This window comes from Durio zibethinus, chromosome 21, assembly GCF_047325235.1.
Source record: "Durio zibethinus cultivar Kanyao isolate XHJ-2024 chromosome 21, ASM4732523v1, whole genome shotgun sequence".
Taxonomy (NCBI): domain Eukaryota; kingdom Viridiplantae; phylum Streptophyta; class Magnoliopsida; order Malvales; family Malvaceae; genus Durio; species Durio zibethinus.
Genome location: NC_143182.1, coordinates 10760095 through 10787230, shown reverse-complemented (window position 1 = coordinate 10787230; position 27136 = coordinate 10760095). Strand labels below are relative to the sequence as shown.

General features: G+C 31.8%; 1 protein-coding gene and 2 pseudogenes across 4 annotated transcripts; all 3 read right to left on the bottom strand.

Annotated features, from left to right (window-relative positions):
- Positions 1-2754: 2754 nt before the first annotated feature.
- On the bottom strand, positions 2755-4398 carry LOC111306218 (F-box protein At3g07870-like). Its single transcript, XM_022904127.2, has one exon. It carries the CDS (start codon positions 4211-4213, stop codon positions 2954-2956), a length of 1260 nt encoding a protein of 419 aa, XP_022759862.1. The 5' UTR covers positions 4214-4398; the 3' UTR covers positions 2755-2953.
- A 15878-nt stretch (positions 4399-20276) lies between these two features.
- Positions 20277-22710, bottom strand: LOC111305572 (F-box protein At3g07870 pseudogene; annotated as a pseudogene). 3 transcript variants are annotated; one of them, XR_016331503.1, is made up of 2 exons: positions 22506-22710; positions 20277-21568 (listed from the first exon to the last, which is right to left on the bottom strand). The product of XR_016331503.1 is annotated as an F-box protein At3g07870 pseudogene, transcript variant X1 (transcript). The 3 variants fall into 3 exon arrangements; XR_016331505.1 differs by having other exon boundaries at positions 20277-21562; XR_016331504.1 differs by having other exon boundaries at positions 20277-21532; positions 22506-22709.
- A 1301-nt stretch (positions 22711-24011) lies between these two features.
- Positions 24012-25200, bottom strand: LOC111306497 (F-box protein At3g07870 pseudogene; annotated as a pseudogene).
- Between the last annotated feature and the right edge of the window lie 1936 nt (positions 25201-27136).

Genomic DNA, 27136 nt, shown 5'->3' with positions numbered 1-27136 from the left:
TTCGGCCATTAATTCTTTTATTTTAGTAAATAATCATATCAAAGTTATGACTTATTTCTTTATACAATTCTTTTTATATAGAACTTACTTCTATATACAATACTTAGCTAAATGTACGGACAAAAATGATAAAATAAATTCAAGTCCAAAAAATTATTTAAAAAACTATATTCGTTTTGATAAAAAAAATCAAAGGTCCGACCTTAAGAATGTTTGAATTTGGCAAACCTATCGAAACATAAAAAATTTTAAATCCGAAACGATTTGAATTAAAAAATAAAATAAAAAACAATGTTAAAATAATTATATCTCATTTAACTAACCAAAATCAAAATAATTTAAACCTCAAATGTTGTGAAGCGAACTGCCCGTTTTTCACTGCAACGCACAACGTTTTATTGGGCAGGGCCGCAGCGGTCTTTTTCGTTTCAGAGAGAATAGCTTAGGTGGCTTATTTTTTGAGGAAAAAAATGAAAAAAAAAAAAAAAAACACAAAGGCTATGAGAAAATAGGGAATCTGGTTAAGAGAAATGGAGTAGGTAATATGGCTTTCCCTCAAATTGCACTTCTTTAAAGAAAAATAATCCAAACAAAGAGAGGAAAAGAAATCCTTTCCTTTGCCCACTTCCTCTGAATTCACAACATAAAATCTTGTGTTTTGCTGCATTAGAATAAAAAAAATAAAAAGCACAAAAGAGAGTGGTGCGGCACAGGGAAGGTTTTAAAAGTAAAAGCTGGAGCCTTGAACTTAACTATATTTCTCGTCCCTTGCTTGGATTAAGATGCCTTCGCTGAAGTCAAAAAGCTAAAACCAACTAAAGGCAAAGCCTATCGCCTGCCCATCTGGGCCATGCACGAGATGTAGAGTCGCGAACAGATGGGCGATGAGACGTTGGGTTCATAATGGGGAGTTTCTGGTTAATCAGAGCTTGCTAGTGGTCCTGCAAATATACTACTGGGAAAAACAAATGACCTTTCAAAGTTTGCAGGAGCTGGTGGCCAAAGCTTTTGGTACTTATTTGTTCCAATGCCTGCTTGCATTCTTTCAATAATAAATAATGATGCATTCTTATTCCACAGCATATTCTTCTCTTTTGCTTTCAGATTGAGTAGTTTTTGAATTGAAACTAATACTGTTAAGCAATTGCTTCAGCGGATTTTTTTTCTTTTTTAAATATGGACGTAGGGTTTGGCTTTTAGGTGATCGTCCACGTCCTGTTCCATTCGCAGTAAGTGGGATAGGTGACACAGTTCAATTGTTTTGCTCAAACTTCCACAGCATATCCTTCTTTCAAGCAGTCTTTTGGCCGATCCAATGATTAAGAAACAGAAAGATAACCTTCCTGTAGCACTACTTATTCGAAAATGAACAGTCTGAATTGCACTAAACATGAAATGATGTTGATCTGCATTTTAGTCTGTGAGGGTCTTGGATTTCATGAACTATTTTCACTAACATATCAAATGAAACAATGGGATCTAACAATCTTTTCACATTTGAGCAATAAATTTAATGTAACCAAATTAAGATTAAAGAGGTCAGCCAATGAAAACTTGTGTTGACCAGCAGTAATAGAAGCCTGGAGGGATTGTTTCTACAAAATGATGTTTACCATTCTGACCATTTCATGGTCCCTGGATGAAAACCAAAGGGCATTTAAGAATTGGATATGGTCACAATATGTAGGTACTGAACCAAAAATGTGGTAAAGGTTTGCGCATGTGCTTGCATTGGTTAAGAGTGATGTCAGATAGTCATGGAAAAGGTTGAAGTGGATTGTCTAGTACAATCTTTTTTTTGGTTTTTGTTTTCATTTATGAGTGGAAAACAGAAAGCAGAAAAGATTATACACTATAGAAAGAGTAAAGAGTAGAAAAAGTGTACATAGCTGCTGCCTACTGCAGCCTGCAAGGGATGGGGCAAGATAGTGGAAATAGTTAAAAATTTCAAAGTAAAATGGAAATTATTATTACTTTCAAACATTTCAGCTGGGGAGAGTTCCATTCTGAAGGGAATCTCTCTGCATGTGCCACTAGAGGACACATCATAGGCCCCTTTGTGACTTGACTTTACGGCAATTTATTCAACTTTGGATCGGTGGAAAAGGCATGATCAGAGGACTTTTCTCTCTTTCCATGAATTTTTTTTAGGTGCAAGATTAATTGGTTGAACTACCAGTCCTAATGTCCTACGCTCATTAAGATTGAAAAATTCCTGATTTTGAGAAAATTAAGCCATCAGGGAAAAGATAATTCTAAATATATTGAACACCCTTCTTAAGAACTTACCTTGATCTCTGGCCTGGAAATCCATCCAAGCTTCTACACTTTCAGCAGCTGTCCTAGGACAGCAAGGGAAAATTTAGAGTGAATTTGAGAAAAAAAAAAAAAAAAAAACATTATTGGCTTATTGCAACTCCTTGTTGATTATCATAATGCATGCAGGTGAGTTAGGATCTAGACAAACCCTTTTCACATGCATATAACAGTTCATTTTGGTTTTTCTTGAAGGTTTGAAATAGATTCATACCATTTAATACTACTTGCGCCAGGCATCAGAATTTTTAATTGTCTGTAATGATGGTGGTTGAGTTCTTTTTTTTCCCTTTGTCTTGAAATACAATTTTCAAATCTGTTTTTCCTTTGTTTATATTATCCCCTTATTGGCCTAGAAAGATGAATTGGTGTCTAACTTTTACAAGGAAAGAGGAAATCATTTGATTGCAGAAGGGGAATAGTTCATAAGAAATGCAGTTTGAAAAGCAGAAATTTATCATCTAAATTTCCAAATTTGGATTGTGTATAATAATATTCATGAAATTACAATGAGATGTATCAAGGTAAGACAGGAAGGACAAACAAACATTGATGAACAGCATCACTTTAATCTTAGAGAGCAGCAAACTCACAAGGAAAGAAGCATCCATTTTTTCATTGCTGCAATTTTCACAAATCAAGGAGGGGTGTTGATCCAATTGAAACTGCCTGCATGAACAACTGTTTGAAACCAATTAGGTATCCCCTGAAATACAAGATCTCTAAATTTCCCTTTCTTTGGATCGTAGGAGACTAAAACTCTGTTCTTATACTCCAACAAGATTTCACCATTCTCTAGTAAGCAAAGAACTCGAACAACTTTTCCATTTGAAGCAGTCTTCCATATCTTCAAAGGTCTGTCTCGGTCCAAATTTTGTTTCAAACATTTTGGCATGTAAGCACCAATGCTGAATTCTTTGATCCAAGACTCCTTCACATTATAATCTTTCATGACCCATATCTCCAATTTCCCATAGTTTCCATAAACAGCTGCAGCAAGACAACCTCTTAAAACAGACAGATGAAAATTACACCTGTTTAGACCACCGCAATCAGGTTTTGGGACTTCTCGGAATTGTTCATCTGCTAAGTCAAATGACATAAGACGGCGAGCTGGATAATATCTCCGTGGCCTACTCACCCAATGAAGTCTTCCACTAACCAGAGCCTCTGAAGGCCGCCTTACAAACTGGTGTGATACTTTTCCAAGACTCCTCCAGGCAGAGCTTCCGAGTGTGAAAATTTGAACTTCTGATTGCGGATAAACGATTCTTCGGGCACGACTGTAGCTACTAGTACTAGTATTCCTATAGTAAACTATCTTAACTACCTTGTATTCCTTTGTTTTTGGATGGAATCCAAATCCGAACACTACCTCCTGATCTGTATATTGTCTAGATTTTGGCAGCTCTTTATAATCCAGGGTAAAAGGATTGTAAATATAAAGTGCATCGTTGTATAATGAATCAGAAAAGCATAATAAACCATTGCACGATCCTACTACATCAAATTCAGGCATGGCAGCCTGGAAAGGTGCATATAACCTTTTTACCTTCTCTTTGTCTTTGTTGTGAGCAGATAAATCAACAAAATACAGCTGGTTTCGGATGGGAATATCACAGTGAAGGATGAGGCATGGATTGCTCTCAGTTTTCCAGGAAAGATGCATATCAGCAAGAAGAGGATCTTGAGCTAAGGCACGCCATCCTCGGCATACAAACTTGAACTGCACCAAAGATGTGATCGGTAGCCTTGAAAGTATGTCAACGATGATTTCGTGTGGAAGGCTTTCCATCCCAGTTGTCTGTTGTTGATCATCTTCAGGCTTGGTTTTCCTTCGTTTAGCATGTCTCTCATCATCCGAATCCATGGCCAGGAAGAGATTTAGAAAGCACATGGATTAGAAATAGTAGGTTTGGAGATCAAAAAGGAAGTTCAGGATAAACATGGTAGACTTTGATGAGATCAAATTAATATAATAAAAGAGGAAAAGAATATAGAAGGACAGACGGAAACCACAAGGAAATAGACACCATCATTGAACAAAGTCTCTTGTAGAAAGTTTAATTTTTGCTTTGATTATCAGGACAAAGCTAAAAATAATGGATCGACACAACAACAATCTGCACCGTCCAATTAAGTATAAATGGCCAAAATGTGAAGGCAGAAAAAGCAAATTTTATGAATCAATTCCATGTCGATGCAAGTCGGCCCTACTGATAGTGACATTGCAACGTTAAAGCATTCAACATTGAGAGCAAAAAATTTGTCAAATTACACAAAAGACTAGCAATAAACAAATATATATATATATATATATATTTTCTTTTGCTTTCTTCTTCGAAGGACAGATGCTGTTGTTGGTGATATCGATAAAACTTTTTATAAAAAGTCCCTTTAATTATAAACTTCCAAACCTCCAAAAGAATACAAAATAAGAGTCACGCATAATTTTTAACGTAATTAAAACGTATTCTGTGTTTGGCGACGAGAGTTTTTCTTTTTAATTTATTTTAAGTATACTCAATTTTATTTTAATTATATATTTTATAAATAAAACAAAGGTATATTTTATAAATAAATATGTACTGCAATAGTTTATTGACTATTAATTCAATTTTTAATTTTTTAATAATTAAATCATAATAAAAATTATAATAAATTCATAAGTTGAAGATTTTAAATGAAAAAGTTGAAACATAATAAGTATAAAGCTTGCTTTTAAAAAGTTGTAAAACGAAATGAAAAAAAAAAAAAGATTTGATAAAAAAAAATTGCATAAAATTAACTCATTGCAGTCCACAATTTGGTAATTTCGTATTTTTATTATTTTATTATTTTTCCTTTATTCTTTCTTTGTATATTTCTTTTACCAAGTATCTAAAATTTTTTATTCAAGTTTAAATTCAGAAAAAAAAAGAATTAAAAAAAAGAAGAAAAACAACCATGAAAATTTGCCAAAAGTTTTTTTTTTAAATAAATCTATGAAAAATTCACACTATATGTCATTATTTAAAAATTTTAAATACCCAAAATTTTTTATAACCCTCAATCCTTGTTTATAAACAAATCAATTTTATTCATTGATTAAATTTACGCGGTTAATAATTGTTTTTTTTGAATCATTCTAAATTATATTATATTTTAATTTAGGATATTTGAAAAAAAAATAGAGAATAAAAGAAAAGAAGAAAATTAGAAAAAATATCAAAGGAAATGACAGAAATACCCTAAAAATCCTTTAATCATTAAGGAACAATTTGGTAATTGAGGATACTGGAAAAAAAAAAAAGAAAAAAGGAACAAAAGTAAAAAATTTAAAAATGTCCAAAAAAATACTTAATTTAAAGAATCTTCCTATGATTATAAAAAAATTTCTGTGACTTTTTTGGTAATTTTGAACACTAAAACATTCAAATCATTAGATTAAACATTTAAGATATCAAAACAAAAACAAAATTACATGATCAAAATGGAAGAAAAAGATAGATATGAGAGCCAACACTCGTGTGATTTATTAATAAAAATATTATATTATTAATTTCAATAATTAAAATTTAATTTTAATAATTTCAAATAAAAGAAATTTGAAAAATATACTTACACAGACCCTCAGAGAAATGAGTCCCAAAACTCAATAGTTTTTTTTTTTTTTTTTCCTTCTACTTTATTATGTAAGTTTGTTATAAAGTGTAGCAAGGTAAGCTGAAAGCACTGGATCAATGAAGAATTTGAAAGAAGATGCTGGAAATTAACTTTCAGTTGGAAGATTACAACGGGTAATGATAAAAGTAAATTCAATGAGTTCAGTTGCAGTTTACACTTTGCATCAGCAACTAAAGTACTACCAAAGTGCAAGTTATTAACTGAGTAATTTCAGGAAACACTGTGAAAGTTAATCATGAAATCTACCTAACAATTATTGTTTCTACAATAAAAAGTGAGTATTAAGCACTTCCAAAGGAAATACAAAGTCATGTGGCTTACCTCATGCTCAGACATGGAATGACTCATGATCCTATGCTTTCTCTGTTAATCTTCAAAATTCTTTTTATAAAAATTTTCAACAAAATTATAATTATATCTCGATCAAATATTAATCACATTAAGTATTTTGGTGATAAATAATTTAGAATTTTTTTCAGGAAATTATTTGTAAGCTGAAGGGTTAAATGTGTAGAGTGAAATTTTAGCAGCAGGCAATAAATGCTACTCTGGTAGGAAGCTATGGTACGGTAATATTTTGGTTACTTGCATCGAGCTCAAGGCAAGTTGCGGTCATTTCAAACCATCTTCGGTACTTGCCTAAACTTTAGCCCATGTGTTACCCCAAGAGTTTCTTTGAAACTTAGTCGGAAGAAATTTCGGGGTCACTTCAAAAAAGATGTTACCATGTGCTAGTACAGTTCTGCACAACATTTTCTTGCTCATCGACTTATCAATTCTGCTTTCCACAGGACAAAATGGAAAACAAAATATCGATAAAGATGCAGTGTTGGACATTTAGAAGCAAATTGTTATATCTTGCCGATGTTATTCAACAACAATCAAGCTTTGCCCTCCTAGAAACTCAATCAGCAGCCTGATTAGCATTAATAATTAACATGCATAAAGGCTTCAACTATACTACTACTGCTACTATTTTTGCTGCAGCTTGTGGAAGGGACTATTTGGAAAAAGCTGAGCTAGTAAATAGTTAGCCAATCAGCATGCAACAGGCAAAGGAAAAGGTAGATATATGTTGCATCGCCCTCAATCCTTGTCTAAAAGAGAATCTTCTTCGAACAGTCTCCACCACTGCAAGGATGCTTACATTCCTTAATGAAATTCAGGTTGTAAATGAATTTACAGTATGAATAGAAGCAGCAAGGCAATAACTCTGTTTGGTGAAGCAATCCAAGTAGGCAACCTGGCAGGAGAAGATGCATTTTGCTTCGAAATTTTCTCATGCTCATGTGTTTAACAAAGGTATCATTCATTCAATTAAAGCCCAACAACAAGATTGGTGTGTCAAACCAATTAGGCATTCCTTGAAATTTAGGAGCCTTGCATGTTCCACATACCATAGCTCCTAAGAAACTAGTGAAATCCTGACATGCTTCCATACCCTATAAGGCCCCACCGCTTTTCAACAGGCACAAAACTTGAAAACTACTTCTGCCCAACTCAAACTTTAATATTCCAAAAGGCTGGGTCAGCATTTTGCCAATTCCATTGGCCGATAGACGTGCTATAATTAATCCTTAGATCCATGGTTATACTCATAGTCCTAATCCACATATCTCTTGATCAAGATACAGAAGCAGCTTCTTAAGAACTCGAAGTTCAGATTAGTTTATTGATGTAATCATTATTAAAAAATAATATCTAATTGATTTAAAGTTTAAATTTCATTAATTGTAATTTTTTTCTTCTATCTCCAAGCTATAATCTCTTTTGTTATAAAAAAATTTATTAAAACTTTCTATATAATCTCTGGTAAGATGGAAAGTGCATTCCTATATGGTGAATCACTTGATTAGGTATAGATAACTGTAAGGGGCATTTGATGGTCAAAAGGATACAATGAATTTTTTCTTTCTCAAAATCTTCAACAGACAATCAAGAGTATCTTTGTCATTTATGCTGACCTGACCTGACATGGTCAGTGCCACCTCAGCTTAGCATTATCTGCATTGTCCTAATTGTCCCCTTATAGTCCCCCTTAGCTTATCTATAAATATGAAGACTCAGGCACTAAGGAGTTAGGTTGATCCCATTTATTTCTCTCTTTCAGTCTTACTTTTTATTTCGACCTGATCCTTATTGACTTGCACGTTGAAGTGCAAATGCAGAGAACACTCCCTACCTTTGTTTTTAACTGTCCTTTTTTGCATTCATAGGACACCATCAGTCGAAGCTTGATACCAACATTTGATGTGTCAAAGCTTATCTCTAAGCTCTTTCCCTCTAGTTTGAACTTAGTACAAACAATTGGTATGCTAGGTAGGGGCTTTTTCTTAGCTAAGTTCGAAATGACACTACAAACAAGTAAAAAAGCTCGGACATACCTTGACTAAAAGATCTCGGATTTACAAAATGCCTTCATAAAGTTTAACTTGATAAAATAGCTTGGTCAAAGAGCTCAGATTCTGCTTGGCTAAGAGAGTTTGAATCTACAAAATATCTTCATAAAGGCCCAATTCAACAAAATAACTCGATCAAAAAAGCTCGGATCTACAAAATGCTTTTATAAAGGCCCAATTCGATAAAACAGCTTGGTAAAAGAGCTCGGACACAACTCGATCAAAAGGGCTCAGATCTATAAACTACTTTCATAAATGCCCAACAAGATAAAATAGTTCAGTCATAGAGCTTAGACTTAACTCAGCCAAAAGAATTCAAATCTACAAAATGCCTTTATAAAGGTATAATTCGACAAAATAACTCGATCAAAAAGCTCGAACTCAGCTTGGACAAAAGAGTTCGGATTTACAAAATGCTTTCATAAAGGCCCAATTCGATAAAATAGCTCAGACTTAGCTCAGTTAAAAGAGTTTGAATTTACAAAATGCCTTCATAAAACCCAATTTAACAAAATAGTTTGACCAAAGAGCTTTGACATAACTCAGCAAAAAGAGCTTGGATCTACAAAATACCTTCATAAAGGCTTAATCTGACAAAATAACTCGACTAAAGAGCTCGAACTTAGCTTAGCTAAAAAAGTTTGGATCTATAAAATGTCTTTCTAAAGGTCCAATTTGACAAAATAGCTTAGTCAAAAAACTCAAACATAACTTGACCAAAAGAGCTCGGATCTACAAAATATCTTCATAAAGACCTAACTTAACAAAATAACTTAGCCAAAGAGCTTGGACTTAGCTTGAATAAAAAGCTTAGATCTATAAAATACCTTTATGAGATTTACAAAATACCTTCATAAAAGCCTAATTCGATAACATATCTTAGACAAAGAGTTTGAACTCAGTTCGACTAAAAGAGCTCGAATTTACAAAATGCATTTATAAAGGCCTAGCATGACAAAACAGCTAGACTAAAGAGTTTGGACTCAACTCGACCAAAAGAGCTTATATTGGATAAAGTAATCAGCTTGGCCAAAAGAGCTTAACTTGACTAAAAGAGCTCATTTTGGCCACTTCAACCAATGAGCTCATCTTGGTAAATTACCTTTACAGAGGCTTAGCTCGACCATTTCCATTAAAAAGTTTATCTTGGTAAATTGCCTTCATAATGGCTTATCTCAGCTAACTCGGCTAAAAAGCTCATCTTGGTAAATTGACCTTATAAAGGCTTAGTTGAGCTACCTCGGTAAAAAAAGATCACCTCGAACAAAGTGATTAATTTGGCCAAAAGAACTGAGCTTGACCAAAAGAGCTCATCTCAGCCGTCTTAACCAAAGAGCTTATCTTGGTAAATTACCTTAAAAAAGGCTTAGTTGGGCCATCTCAGCCAAAGAGCTCATTTCGACCATTTCAGCCAAAAAACTCATTTTGGTAAATTACCTTTACAAAGGCTTAGCTTGGCCACCTCAATCAAAGAGTTCATCTTGGTAAATTGCCTTCACAATGGCTTAGCTCAGCCATCTTGGTCAAATAGCTCATCTTGGTAAATTGCTTACATAAAGGCTTAGTTAAGCTACCTTAGTTAAAGTAATTAGCTTAGACAAAAGAGCTCAATTCGACCAAAAGAGCTTAGCTCATTTTAAAAAGCCCAGCTAGGCAAAAAAATCTCATCTCGATTGCCTCAATCAAGGAGCTCATTTCTGTGAATTGCTTTCACAAAAGCTTAGCTAGACCACTTCGACCAAAAAAGCTCATATTGGTAACCTTTAAATCAATTATGCACTCAATCCAAAACAAATGCACGAGATCGGATAATCGTTAGGTCAGATCGTGGCCTAAAGCTAGTTATCATTGTCATAATGTATAGATCCGTAGACCTACTGTTAGATTAGAAGAGTTTTCACTAATTTTTTTATTTAGGTGTGATTGGCCATTTGATCTAATTTATCATATTTAAAGAGGAGTAACTTAGGTATCTTTAAATAATAGATTCTAATCTACAAAATCAAATTTTTGGTTCTGGAGTATGGTTATGTATGAGAAAGGTTATAACACCCCTACAATGCCTATCCAAAGAATGGTACTAATTTAACTTCAAATTATCCAAGCATTAAATATGTTTGTAATTTCCCTAAATATTTAATATTAAAAATTAATCTTAAAATTATCTCAATAGTTTGGTACTAATTTAAGACAATTCTCTCACCTCATGAGTATTCATAGAGATTAATATGCTATTATGAAGAGCCTCTGTCATCGAATTTATTATTGTATTTTATTCAAAAAAATTAGCAAAATTCTTCAATAATTTGGTATGATTTACTTTGAGGTAGATCTCCTAATACTTTGGTGAGATTTTATTTGAAAGATATTTATAAAATTTTATTTTTATTTTTTTGAGAAAATTTATTAAAATTTTCAATAGTTTGGTATGACTTAATTTTAAAAGCAAATCCTCCAATAGTTTGGAGGATAAAAATTTTGTTTTTATTTTTTTTGAAAACTGATTTATGAAAAATTTTAATAGTTTGGTGAATTTCATAAAATTTAAATCCATAAAAATTCTCTAATAGTTTGGTGGGATTTATGAATTTATTTGAAAAGATTTTTTTTCTTATTATTTTTTTTCCAGAAATAAAAATGAATTTTTGCAAAATATTTAATAAATAATAAGTTACTCAATAAAAATAAGTAAATAAAAATCAGTAGAATAAAGAAAAATACAAATAAAAAAAACCTAAAACTATAAAATAAATAAAAATTAAAAAATTAAAATTAAAAAAAAAAGCTACGATCAGGTCGAGTCAACACGCGGGTCAACGAGTTTACATGCGGGTTTGAGGCTTTCAAAATGATGTCATTTTGGCACCTTATATAAGCTAAGTTTTGTGTTTTTGCTTCAGAAGTCTCATGCCCTCTCTCTCTAGCCTCGATTCTCTTTGATCCCTCTCTAAAAGAACTAAAGAACACTGCTGAAAATTGAAAAAACTTCACTAATTTTTGAAAAAATTATTTGAATATCACCGAAAAATTCAAACATCATCGAAAAGTTCAATTGAAAAATTCAAAGTTCATCCCAAAAACCCAAATTTTTGAGAAAAATTTTAGATTTTCTCAGATTTTTCCAAATCACTTCATAAATCTTGTAAAACTTCAATCCAAACTCCAGAAACCTAAATTCAAACACAGAATTTTCAAAAAATCTTAAAATCAAAATCCTAAAAACCCTATTGCTCAGAACCCTTTTCCAAAGTTGTAACAACCAAAATTTTCACCAATTCCTCCTCATTCCCAAAATCAACCATGTATTGTTCAATTGTCTTGTACCTAATTTATAGGCATCCTTAATAAGGGTTTTAAGGATCGGACAAAATCAATCTAGGCTTAAATCTTGAGATTGGATTCTACCTGAGCATGATTTTAGGCCAAATTGAATATGCAAATCTCTTGATTATGAATTAAAACCATTGACCATGTAAGGTTGGATTCCATTGATTTGGCTAATTATAGACTCCAATTTCCTCATTTAAATGCAAATCGGGGAAAAAAGGAAAGAAAATAATAATAAAAATAATATTTATAATAATAACATAATAATATAACAATATAATAATATAATAATAACATACGGACTATAATATAATAATATAATACTAGTAACAATGATAGTAAATAATAATAATACTAATTAAATCAGTCTGTTTGACACCGAACACAGATGAGTATCTACAGTTGCCTTTTTTATATATTTCTATTAGACAGGGATGATGCAAAGACCTAAATATCCACTCTGTTCCAAGAGTCAAGTCAATAAACAAAAATAACTAGGACTGAGCCGTAAGTTAGAAAAATGATCCGGACTAAGCCAAGATCGAATGATCGGGATTGAATCATAAGTCAAAAAAATGATCTAGATTGAGCCAAGATTGGATGATTGATATTGAACCATAAGTCAAAAAGACAAAGCGATTACGATCGAGTCAAGGTCGAAGATGAATGACCGTGATTGAACCATAAGTCAAAAAAATGATTTAAAGTGAGTCAAGATCAGATGACCATGATTGAACCCTAAATCTAGAAATGATCTGGAATGAGTTAAGTTCGAATGATTGAAATGGAACCATAAGTCCAAAAAATGATTTAGACTGAGCTAAGATTGGATGATTGGGACAAAACTACAAGTTTGAAAAATGATCTGGACTGAGTCGAGATCAGATGACCATCTATCATTGAATTTATCACTGAGTCATATGTGTCACTTTATTTGCCTTTTATTAAAGCATTTTCTCAGGCTTTTTTCTTTTATCTCTTGGATTTCTTTAAAAAAAATGAAAAACTCTTTATGAACATTGTCATTCATTTATTTACCATCATTCAAATTAGTGACAGACATGAGACATTTTCTTGATTCATTCAGGGGATGTACATTTGGTAAAGAATAAAAAAAATAAGTCTTTATAACAAATCAAAGGTGAATAAAGGCAAAATACTTTGACTGTTTAAATGGGATATCAACATCCAAAATAATGATTGTTCAGATAATTTTGAACTTAAACTCAGAATTCTCTTTCAAAAATTCATTTTATCAATATCCTTATTTTTTGAGTCAATCATCCTCATTTCTACGACTCTCATATGAAGTTATTTTTTCAAGTTTTAATTTTTACTTAAATCGTCCTTTCGTGTTTTTTATATAAGTTTTCATTTTTTTTCATTTTTTCTCTTTATTTTTGCTTTTTTTGTTTTGTATTTTTTGCACACCTTTTTTTCATTTCTTTTTTTTTATCCACTAGTGACACCTTGATCAAACAATCCAATGATAAATATACCTTAATTCAATTCATGATTCTCCAATTCGAGTACTCATATTCAATCAAAATAGACTTTTAAGGGACATAATGTAGGCTAGGGTAAAGAAGTTATGAAAGAAATGAATAAAATAAGCCTAAACATATTTAAAGGGTTATTGAATCAATGATCATTTATTCATGTGGTGCACATTGGCATTTTGCCTCATTAATTTTTTTTCTTTTGTTCTCTTTTTTTCTTTTCACCATTTTTTAAGAAAAATTTGAGCATGAAAAGGCTTTACTTTCGAAACTACTAAGGATAAACAAGTTCTCAAACTTTGCCTCAAGTATGAAGGCATCATTGGTTAGGATTCCTAAAAAAAAAATTTCAATATGCTCAAGTAGGATAGTAAAGGATAATTTTACTTTTTTTTTCTCTTTTTTTTTGAAGAATAGAAAAAAATGATCATTTCTTGTATCGAACATGAATACTCTTAATGGAGAATATCTTAATGAATAATTATAAAAATCATGTGTTGCATCACTTCTGAAATTCTTTACCTGATTTATTTTTTTATTCAGTAGTTTCATTGAATCAACAATCTCCATCTATTAATCAAATTATCATGAATAATATTTTTAAAATCGAATCCTGAATTATCATCATGATTGTCTGAACATTCATCATTTGAAATCAAAGAATAGGTATGAGAAAAAGATATAAGAAAGTAAACGTAAATAATGGTGATTCACATAAAAGAGAAGTTATGAAAATGCATTAGATTTGTCACTTTTATTAAAATGATGAAAAACAATATAAAATTTAAGTACATAAAAAAGATCCATAATATCAAGAAGTCCTAAAATGATAATCAGTTCCAATCAGCCTCCTCAAAATCATGCCCTTGAAAGATTAGGCAATGGGTTTCCACTAACATTAGGTGCCGTGTTTCTACTAGTGTCGAAGCTTATCAACTCTTTTTTAATTAGACTTTGCACCCTATGTTTCAAAATGATATAATTTTTGATAGAATGACCAACAGTCTCATAATGATAGTCATAGTGAGTAGTGAAATCATACCATTTGAGATAGAGAGGTTCAAATTGTTTTACAAAAATAGAAACAATCAAGTAATTTTTGTAAAGTTTTTGGTATAGTTCTAAATAGCTCACGGGAATAGGATCAAATGTAGACGTTTTCTAGTTTCGTGATTTTTGAACACCACTTATTGGGGTAGTTGGACGAACAGAGAGCCTAGTTGTGGATGGATAAGAAGGTTGTATAGCAAAAATATGATTTACAATGGGATGATATGTAGGATAGATCGACTAAGGGTAGTTTTTGAATTGCTAATTGTCAAAACTCACAGCTTGAGTCTCACTTTTTTTTGGGCATCTTTTTAGCAGTAGAGGATTCTTTATCTTTTAGTTTATTATTTTTTATTGCATTCTCAATAATCTCTCTTGAAATCATCATATCAGTAAAATTTTTAATCATATTTTCTATTATCTTCTCATAGTATGACGACTTTAGAGTGTTTACAAACAACACTATTATTTTTTTTATTAGTGGTGGTTGTACTTAAGTGATGACATCCCTCCACCTATGGACATACTTTTTGAAATACTTAGATGATTTCTTCTCTATACCTTGTAATGATAGATGATTAGAGGTCATATCTATGATGTGGCGATATTGGTTGATAAAGGATCAAGTCAAATCCTTGCATAATTTTATGCAAGTTTTATCTAACTGAACATATCACTTTACAACAGATTTAGTTAAGCTATCTTGGAATACATACATGAGTAGTTTTTCATTACTACCATGTGCTACCATCTTACAATAATATATTATGACATTGTAATGGGACACTTAGTACTATCATACTTTTCAAAATTTGACACTTTAAATTTTAGAGGAATCACAACATATGGGACCAAATAAAAGTTAGCAGCATCTATGGACCATAAAAAGCTATTCCTTCTACAGCCCATAATTTTTCTTTAATCATGTTCATTATTTGATCAGTTTTGAAGTCTTTTGAGGGTACTACCATTTGCAATTTCACTTTTTTTTTGTCTTATCCAGCTTGGGGATTTGAATGGACTTAACTACCTTTTTGGTGAAGATAGAATTAGTATAACTTTGAACATTTTTTTGATTATAATTTAGGAACATGATCTGTTGTGGCTAAAAATTTGGAGTGGTCCGGGTCTAATGCAAATAAAAACCTAAAAGATATAGCGATTTGGTATCTTCATGTGAGGTATCTTTTTCTATTATTTTCCTTTTATTTATATTTTCTAGAGCTTCAAGGATCTTGCTGAATTTCCCATCAATTACCTTCCACCTTTCAAAATAGTTTGCATTATCCTACTTCATTTTTTTGGCTTTAGCTCATGTGTTATCGAATATGTAGCTATTCTTGTATCTTGATTTTTCATAATGTGCAAATTTAAAATGATGTTTATGGAACCCTCAAATTATACATGAAGATGAATGCAAAAATAAAATACATGAATGCAATAAGGATAATTTACCACATAACAATTATTATCAAAGAAAATTTTTATTGAATTGAAAGTCACTTTTAACCAAATCCAACATTATATTCATGAAAAGTCTAGAATTATTAAGAAAAGAAACCCATAACTCATCGATACTGGCTTTGCACTTCATTAAGGAAATCTATCAATTTTTGATCATATGCTTCCACTGGTGGCACCCTTGCCTTCCATTTTTCAATCTTTTCTACCATGTCTTTGGCTTTGTAAACAGCCATAATGATTCAGTCAAGCAATGACTTCAATTGGTTATGTTTATTCACACATGCTTCTTTCATTTGCTCACATTCTTCAGTCACAGCTCTCATTTGTGCTCTGATTCCCACCACTACTTCATTTAGCATCTGAATGTGCCTTTATGCTTCAAAAAGCATTGCATTCCTTCTTACAGTTTTACTTGCAATTGTCTATTTTTTTACAAAAGTTGGGCCAATTCTTAATTAATGGATGATTATATTGTATTAAGGTCAATGTACAAACGCTTCCATCTATCATTTTCTTGTTCTAGTGTTTGGACCTCCCTTTTTAGCCTTTTGTTTGTAGGCTTCAACTTTTCAAACTCCCTTTTTAAGCTAGTAGAGGACTTTGCTAGGCTTTTCATAGATGTAATTGAGATTTTTCTTGTTAAAAATTATTTTGTGACAGATATTTCTTATGATAAATCTAATGTGAATGCATGATAAAGAAAAAAGGGTTAGTAGACATAAAAAATAATACATAAATACAAAGACCAACATATAGAACTAAAGTATACAAAAAAGACAATATATAAATATCCAATCATGCCTTCTAACACAAAAAAATGCATGGTTCTACCTATGGTGGGCTCTTAAAGTTAACTATATATGGTTTGGATTACTTCTAAAAGGTTTTCAAATTATTCCTTACATCATTGTTTATCACAGACTAGTAAAGCATTTTGATCCTTACCCATCATAAACTACAAAAAAAATGGTTCAATTTGAGTGGAAGTGTTTCATTGGCTAATGCAGAGACATGAAATCTTATGAGGGCATAGGTAATTCACTTCCTCCCAAAGGTAGAGCTCGGGTGGAGAGCTTATTTTATGCATATGCAAATGAATGGTAGATATATATTAATGAATAACTAAACAGAATATAAGCAATTAAAAGAAAAAAAATAGGAAAGAAAGAAAAAAAATCTTCAATTTATTAAGCAAGGCTTGGATAATAAGAAGTCATTTACTAACTTGACTTTCGACATCTCCGGTAGAGTTATCAAACTATCATAACGTATAAATTTGTGGATCTACCGCTAGACATGCATTAAAAGAGTCACCACTAATCTTTTTTATTTATGTGTGATTAGTCCCCTAATATAATTTATCATATTTAAAGAGGAGTCCTAAGATTAACTTATGTATCTTTAAATAATAGATTTTGATCTACGAAACTAAATTTTTGGTTCGAGAGTATGATTGCATGCGAGGAAGGTTATAGCACCTCTACAACACCCATATAAAGGATAGTACCAATTTGACTTCAAATTATTCAAGCCTTCAATATGTTTGTAATTTACCTAAATATTTATATTAAAAATTAATCTTAAAATTACCCCAATAATTTGGTAACAATTTAAAATAATTCTCTCACATCAAGAGTATTCATGGAGACTAGTGTTCTATTATGAAGATGCTTTGTCATCGAATTTATTATTGTATTTTATTCAAAAAAATTATTAAAGTCCTCTAATAATTTGATAGGATTTACTTTGAGATAGATTGCTTAATAATTTGGTGAGATTTTATTTGAAAGATATTTATAAAATTTTATTTTTTTAAGAAAATTCATTAAGTCTCCCAATAATTTGGTAAAACTTAATTTAAGAAGCAAATCTTCCAATAGTTTGAAGAATAAAAATTATTTTTTTATTTTTTTTGAAAACTGATTTATGAAAATTTTTAGTAGTTTGGTGGATTCCATAAAATTTAAATCCATAAAAATTCTCCAATAGTTTGGCAAGATTTATAAATTTATTTAAAAAGATTTATTTATTATTATTTTTACTTTTTTATTTTGTTTTCCAAAAATAAAAATGAATTTTCACAAAATATTTAATAAATAATAAGTTACTTAATAAAAATAAGTAAATAAAAATTAGTAAAATAAAAAAAACTGAAAATAAAACAAAAAACTAAAATTATAAAATAAATCAAAAATAAAATAAAAAATTAAAATTAAAATAGAAAAAAAAACTAAGATCGGGTTAGGTCAGCATGTAGGTTGGCACGTGGGTCAACGAGTCTACACACGGGTCTGAGGCTTTCAAAACGACATCGTTTTGGCACCCTATATAAGCCAAGTTTTGCATTTTTGCTTCAAAAGCCTTTTGCCTACTTTCTCTAGCCTAGATTTTCTCTAACCTCTTTTTAAAAGAACCAAAGAACACCGTCAAAAACTGGGAAAATTTCATCAATTTCTGAAAAGTTGCTGGAATCCCATAAAAAAGAATTCAAATCTCACTGAAAAGTTCAACCAAAAAATTCAAAATTCATCCCAAAAATCTAGATTTTTTAAAAAAATCTCAGATTTTCTCAAATTTTTCCAGATCATTTTAAAAAATTCCAGAACTTCAATCCAAATTTCAGAAACCTAAATACAAACCCATAATTCTAAAAAAATCTTAAAATCAAAATCCAAGAAACCATATTGCCTAGAACCCTTTTCCAGAGTTGTAGCAACCAAAATTTTCACCAATTCCTCATCATTCCCAAATCAACCTTGTATTGTTCAATTATCTTGTATCCAATTTATAGGCATCCTTAACAAAGATTTTAGGAATCAAACAAAATCAATTCAAGTTTAAATCCTAAGATTGGATTCTACTCGAGCATTATTTTAGGCCAAATTGAATCCAAAAATCCTCTGATTATGAATTAAAACCATTGACCATGTAAGGTTGAATTCCATTGATTTGGCTGATTATAGACTCCAATTTCCTCATTCAAAAGCAAATCGAGAAGAAAAGAAAAAAATAATAAAAATAAAAAAATAATAATATAATAACATACAAACTATAATATAATAATATAATATGATATAATCATAATATAATATAATATAATATAATACTAGTAACAATGATAGTAAATAATAATAATATTAATAAAATCAATTTATTTGACCCCAGACACAGATGGGTGTTTACAATTGTCCAAAATCGACCTTCCCTTGCAACGTCAGCCTTCGACGAACCAAGCTGCCAATCTGTTCCTTCAATTAAATTGTCCTATACCAGGGACATGGGTAATAAATTTGGTGATCTGATACTCAGACCACTTGATAGGATGTATGGTGTTAGGGGCATTTGATGGTCAAAATGATATAGTGATCTTTTCTCTTTTCAAAGCCTTCACCAAACAATAAGAGATATCTTTGTCATTTGTGCCGACCTGACATAACATGGTCAGTGCCACCTCAGCTCGGGCTTATCCTAATTATCCTCTTATGGTCACCTTCAACTTACCTATAATTACGAAGACTCAAGCACCAAGAAGCCAAGTTGATCCCATTCACTTCTCTCTCTCATTCCTATTTTTTTGTCGACTTGATCCTTATTGACTTGCGCATTGGAGTACAAATGCAGGGAACACCTCTTGTTTTTGCCTTTAATTATCCTTTTCTTCTACATTCATAGGGACACCTTCAGGTCGGAGCTCGGCACCAGCATTTGGCGCATCAAAGCTTATCTTTGAGCTCTTCCCCCCCCAGTCCGAACTTAGTACAAACAATAACAATAGAATACCATATCAAGTTGAGCATCATGGCTTATTTGTCTTCACTTCCATGTTGCTTCGGCGTAGTGAAGATGTTAGAATAGTTAAGCTAGTTATTGTATAGATACTAAGAAGATAAAACTTGGATAGTTTTCGGCTTTGCAGGCACACTATGCAATTGCTCTAAGCAGTTCCCGGAATCTTATACAAACTTTAATCGAGCAAATCATATTATGAGCAGTCGTTTTAGCTGTTATCAGTTGTGTTGATAGCATGCCAAGCGACCTTGAGTGGAATATTCTTCGAGCTTTCTCTTCCTATCACCATGTTTTCTCATTAGCAGACTCCACTAACAACTATTTATTTGAAAGAAAAGACAAATCTTATCAATTGAATAAGTGAATAAGTTCCACAGAAAAAATTGTGTTGAAAACGTATGTTAAAGAACTTAAGACTGGAAAGTCTCTATACTTCTTCAGTATTTAACATTCACATAATGTTGTAACCACATTTGTCAACTTCTCTAATACTACTTCTGGAAGTTGATTATGACTCATTTCAAAATAAGGCACTAGTTTCCTTTAGGCTTTGAGTCTAGTCTAGGTATGTGTGTATATATATATATATATATATATATATATGTATATAGTGATGGCTTCATCAATTAACCGATTAATTCAGAAAGATACAATTAATAATGATAACATGGAGGGCATAAAAAAAAAGTTTCAGGAGCTAAGTACAAGCATTAGAATCTAACATGGATGATTCAAAAGCATCATCGTAATTCCTAGAAACAAAAGATTGCAAGAAAACTCATAAGTTGAACAGTCATTTAAAAAGGCAGTACAGATTATCACAAAACAAAAGTTCAGATTCAATAAGGAGAAACCCACAGAAAACAACGGTTTCTTTGTTATTTTAGTACTTAGATACCGACCAGGCTGCCAACATGAACAACCATTTTAAACCAATTTGGTGCTCCTTCAAACGTGAGATCCTCAAATGTTTCATGTACTGGATCATAGAGAACAAGTGCTTTGCTTCTATGCTCCAGTAAGATCTTACCACTTTTGAAACCACATATAGCTCGGAAAAATGATCTAGGGAAACGGGTACTTGCATTGATATGTTGCAATTCTTTTGGCAGGAAACTAGCAATGTTAAATTCTTTGATCCAAGAATCTTTCATATTATATTCCTTCATAACCCAAATCTCTAATCCCCCAATAGCTTTGGAGGCCGCTGCAGAGAGATGACCTTGAAGAACCATCAGTTCATAAAAACACCTGTCTAAGCTCCCACAATCAGGTTTAGGGACCTCCTGGAATTGTTCAGCTGTTAGCTCAAATGATATGATCTGGTTTTCCATTTTGTATTTGGCAGGTTGAAAGATCCAATGAAGTCTCCCACAGACCATAACCTGTGATGGTTGCCGGATAAATCGGTAAGGTACCATCCCTAAACTTCTCCATCTGGAGCCACCAAGAGTTAAAATTCGAACCTCAGATTGAAATGAGTTAGATGCAGCAAGATGAGTGCTGAATATAGGCCTTCTTCTTTGGTAAACTGGCCTTCTTCTTTGATAAACTATCTCAACCAGTTTATATTCCTTTGTGGTTGGACTGAAACCAAATCCTAAAATTCCCACTTCTCCTGGATCCCTTAATAATTTTGGCAGCTCTATGGCATCTTTGGTTAAAGGATTGCAAATGTGGATTTGCGAAGAATTGCAAAAGCATAGCAGGCCATTGCATGAACCTACCAAATTAGCATGCTCTGTTGAAACAGAAATTTTCTTCAAGATCTTGTTTCCTTCAGTGTAAGCAGCAAAATCTACAAAGTAGTATTGATTTTGAATAGGCCAATGACTTTGAAAGATGATGCCTGGATCATTCTCAGTCATATGTGATAAATGCTTATTAGCAAGTAGTGAGCTTTGTATTATGCTTCGCCAGGCTCGGCATACACACTTTGATTGCATCAAAGTTGTTATAGGAAGCCTAGATAGTATGTCAAGGACAACATCATGAGGAAGATGCTCCATCCTTCTAGTTGGTCTGCATCACAAATTTGTTCCTTCTCTTAAACTGTTTCTAAGAAAGTACATTAACAGAGAGATTTAGAAGGCACAATATCTCTAAATGGCTTTTTGATCAAAAGAAGGCTGCAGTTAAACATAACGCACTTGATACTATCAACCTATTGATTAAAATGAAAAATGTAATGACATAATAGTATTTTATGGAAGTACAGGATCCACCAAAGAAAATTCTCATAATAAAATGTTTGCCGTCTCAATTTAATGAATCAAGCAGATTGATCAATCAGTCATTACAGCTATCCCCGGTATTAAAAAAATGGAAATAAAGAAATGACATCACTTACAATCTATTCCTACTTTTAAACTAAAAAAAATGTCATTTGCCTGATTTACTTTATAGCATGGCCATGATCAGCTGCTAATCATATGAATTCCTTTCTAAGTATTCTAGCTCCTTAACTGCCACTCATTTATCATTCTGACATCCAGCAATGCTTATTTCCAAATCAAGCATGTTTAAAACTCCAATTTCAGGTCATATCAACAAAACAAAAAGAACCCCCTCCCTCTCTTCCTTATAAATAAATAAACACAACAAACATACCCTAACTTGTTCACCCTCCATTAATGAGAAACACATGATTTAACCTCAGAGATTTGTCTCCAGGAGTATATAAACGAACAACAAGATATGGAATAAAAATTGTTAAGCATTTAATATCTAGAAAATTGACATGACAAGGTTTTTTCATTCATGCAGTTTTTGGTTTCACCTATTACAAACATAACAGATTGTTCCAGACCATAGGAAATACATACTTTTCAGCATCTGATAAAAAGGCGTTTTGACTGGCTCTAAATTCGAAAACTCTGTCAAGTAGTTTTATCAACATGTTGAGTGGCTTAAACCCCTTTACTAGCTTGATCATCCATTTAAAAAAAAAAATTCAGTTGAGCGTAACCCGGTTTAATACAGGAAAAAAAATTACCTATTTGGAGAAAAAAACCCAGGATCGGAATAAGGCAGTGAATTCCGACATGAATCAAGGTTTCTTTGGCTAAGTTGAAATTTGTTGCCAGACCTGATTAGCGTTTTCTCTACTGTTCTGCTCTAAAACTTTGGCATACAGAGAGAGAAAATTGCATTTCGGTATTTCTGAGGTTAGCTAGAGCCACGTCAGATATTCAACTTGTCTTCATCCCTTCTTTTCATTTCCAAAGAAATGGCTGTGAAAGAAGATGGGCCTATGGGCCAATTAAATTTGTTCCAACAAAAATAGGAAACCAAACATCGAAAGCTAATATGTCTTTTTGGGCCTAGCGAACTCATTCAAAGGCCAGTAAAACTTATTTCCTTTTAAATGAAAAAAAAAATGCATTTTAAGTAAACATAATAAATTTTTTTTAATAATTAATGTGAGATTCGCGGCATCTAATTTCTTTTTGTTCTCATCTTACAATCTTCTTATACTAAAAAAAAATTATCATTTTATTTGAAGTGATAGATGAAATTTATCACTTATTTTTAAACAAGTAAAATTTTAGTTTTGAATTTGATTAAAAATAATTAAAAGTTAAAATATTTTGTAAGATATTCCTTTATTTCCACAAGAAAATATTTTTTACATTAAATTTGGACCATATTTGACCTAAATTAAAATTAACAATGGACAATTGTACCATTCAAAGACTAGAAAATTTGATACATCATTTTTAATTAGAATGATGAATTTGGATCTTATCTTAAATTTATCAACCAAAATTATTGGAGCAAAAAATAAAAGACAAAACTATAATTAAAAATTGAAAAGTGATACATTGCACTTTAACTTGTTATCTTTTAAAAAAATTGTAATAGCAAGTTTTAGCATTATTATGTTTAAATATTTATTGGACCTAGTTATTATGAAAGAAATATTTTTCACTATTGCTAGTCATAAAACAATTTAATGCATAGGTATGATTTCATTTTTTTTACATTATTTCTATGAAAAATATTACATTTTCACAAAAAAAAAAAATTTTCTTTAAGCTTTCCCAACTAAATAATCCTACAATTTTGTTAGTAAAGAAATATCCGAAGTAATTAAATTCATTTTGAAGGAAGATGGTATATTTTAGTAATGAGTTTACGTCTCGTACTTTTTTAAGATATTGATTTCACATAATTTTTATTATAATTATATAATTGTAAATTTTATTAAAAATAATTTTGAAAGTAAAATGTTCTCATTTCAATAATTTTTTTAAGATTTAAAGTTATTAAGATTAAATTTTAATTATTAAAATTAAAATTTTAATATTTTATTAATAAATCACACGATTATTTATTCATTTTAATAATTTGACATTGTTGTGAAACAATCAATGCAAGGCCGGCTGAATAATTAAAATAATGAGGCTTATAAGATAAATATGAAGTCAAAGGAACATAAAGCCAAAGATCAACTCATCAAGATTCAAGAAGAAAGGATGCGGCTTTTTTCTTTGTTATATCAGCCTTTAGGTATGCCGAAGAAGGTATCGATCCAATTGAGGGTTGCAACATGGACGACTATTTTGAAATACTTGGGAATTCCTTCAAATGTAAATTGAAGATCCTTGAATGTCCTGTGCTGCGGATCATAGAGAACCAGTGCCTTATTTCTGTACTCCAATAAGATCTCTCCACTTCTCAACAGGGATAGGACTCGCATGCTTTCTTTGGGCGAATAAAGCCTTGCATTATTGAAGGATTCACACTCATTTTGCTGCAATATTTTTGGTACGTAAGTTCCAATGCTAAATTCTTTGACCCAAGACTCCTTCACTTCATATTCCTTCATAACCCAAACCTCGAATTGTTCATTATCTTCATGATAAGAAGCTGCCGAGAGATGACCTCGTAGAACCACTAGTTGATCAAATATCCCGTCCAACCTGATGCAATCAGGCCTAGGGACCGCCTGGAATTGTTCAGTGGCCAGGTCAAAGGATATAATAAGGTTTGTTGGTTTATATCTGTTGGGATAGGAAACCCAATGAAGTTTCCGATTGACCAGAACCTGATAAGAATGTTGCCACATAAAATGGAACGGTAGAGTCCCTAAATTTCTCCATGTGGGGTCACCAGGAGTCGAAATATGAACAGCAGGTTCAAAACGAAGTAGATGCAACAAGGTGACCGGTAGAGGCACTACAAGTTCTTCTTTCATATGATATGTCGACAACCTTATTTTTCTGTGGTAGGATCGAAACCAAATCCTAACACTCCAATATGACCAGGGTACTTTGTCAGTTTTGGCAACTTTGTATAATCCCTGGTAAAAGGATTATAAATGCAGAGTCCAAAGCTTCGGTGAGAGGCAAGCAAGCATAGCAATCCAGTACATGAACTTGCCAAATGGAAGTTGAGAAGGGGTGGCATGGAAAGTTTCTTTGTGACCACTTCACTGTTTTGAGTAGAGAAATCTCCAAAGTAAAGCTGGTTTTGGATGGGGTGATCACTCTGTAAAATGAAGCTGGGATCATTCTCAACCAGGCGCCAGAAATGCTTCTTGACAAGCACTTGATCTCGTATTAGGCCACGCCAGGCTCGACACACGGACGTGGATTGCGCTAAACTTGGAATGGGAAGCCTTGATAGTATGTCAAGGGCTATCTCCTCAGGAAGATGCTCCATTTTGCTAGGTATTTAGTTTTGCTGACAAATTATTTTGTTCTTCAAACTGTTTTTCTTAGAGAGTTTGATGAAGTGTTAAGAGAATTAATAGATGATTAAATTGTATCTCCAAAGATTGATTGGCGATCAAAACAAAGTTGAACCAGATTTACAATATTAAACATGAACAAAGATGAATTAATAATAACAAATAAATAGAAAAGCAAAACAAAAAAGAGCATATGGACATGGTGCTATATGGAAGCTACTAAAGCATATTATTGGCAATTGTTGGTATGTAATGAACAAATTCGGAGCCTTGTGGTTTGGCCGGCCTGAGTAGGACCACAAGCATAATATCATGATCCAAGGAAACATAAATTTCAAATCGGCTGTGTATTAAAATTTAATTTAAAATACAAATGTTTACATCACTTTTAATTTGTGATACATTTTATAAAACAACTTTGGGATTTAATGAATTGAAATGATTAATATCTTATAAATTGGTATGAATTTCTATACATAATTGGATTTGATTTTTTATCCGATTTTCCATTAAAGGCCTAGGCTTGAATAAGGCTTACTCCAAGCCCCCCCAGGTAGGGCCTGGATGTGTGCAGAAAATACGGGTTGGCGCCTTACATACGTACAACGTAGTTTGGGTTGCTTATCCAACAAAAGAAAGGTGATTTGGGCTATGTTCAATCATTTTGTTGTCCATCTCTTGTTAGGGTCCTATTTTTTTCTTTAATTTTCGGCTTTGATTTTTCGTTTTCCTCGGCAACTAGGACCTGACTCGATCCTAATTTAATTAGATTAATTTTGACCAGCTTTTGGACAACACAGGCTAATCCAATTACCTAATTAAAGACTTATATATCTCTCTTTTAGAACAAACTAGATTTTAGGTATAATAAGGTATGGGTCGTGTGACTCGATTTTGGATATTTGGACTGTCAAACTCATGTTATGGCATGACTTTTTAGCTTGACGATTGATAAGTTTATCTTGTTCATTTAGTACTCTTTGACAAACGAAAGGAAATAGACACTACATATATATAAGTGCTTTAATAACGATTTCTTGTTTTTTTTTTTTGTTTTTTTGTTTTTTTTTGGCTTAGGCTGTGATATGATTGTGTAACCCCTATAACTTTTTTATTTTTATTTGTATTTTTCACTTTATCATTGACCCTCTTCTCTTCTGCATATATCAATTGCATTTTCACTTAAATATTACAACTTGCAACTCTACATTTTTTTTCGAATGATTCTACTTTTTTTATTTTTTTTCTTTTCTTCTTTTTATTTTCTTCTTATCAAATAAAAGAAAAAACGAAAATATTTTTATTTAACCTTATTTTCTTTCTATTTCCTTCCTATCAAACACAGTATTAATAAGTTAAAAAATTACTAAATACACAGGCAATAAAATTTTAAACTTCACAAATAAAATTAAAAAGATGAAACATACTTCTTAAAATATATTAAAAAATTAATTAAAAAATATGTTATATGTGAATCTTTTAATCCACTTATAAAATTAAAAAAATGTCACTTAGAGTCTCTAATTCACACTCTTAAATTGATACCTAGACATCTAAGTAAAAACTCTTTCTAGTTTCTTCCAAGGATAATTTTTTCGAAGAGCCTATATATGTTGATAAAATTTAAAATTAGTTCACGTTTTCATGGTTCCTGGCCAATGACGGTAGTGTCAAAGAATTTTCACACACATTAATTCTGACCAAGTCAAGTACCGATATGTTTAGGTATATTATCACTTAATATATGATGACCACAATTAAAATTTGGGTTTAGGTCCAAGTGTCAGATCATCCAAATTAACAAATTCAAAGCTTTTTTCTCATCACTTAAAACCCACTTAAACGCGTCTCATCCAATAACGAAGCTGGAGAAAGATATTGTCATCCATTTTCAAGTAATCAGAACTAGTGGGACTTAGCTACCATTCAGC

Coding starts and splice junctions, on each gene's coding strand:
- LOC111306218 (XM_022904127.2), bottom strand. CDS start 4,213: ATGTGCTTTCTAAATCTCTTCCTGGCCATGGATTCGGATGATGAGAGA.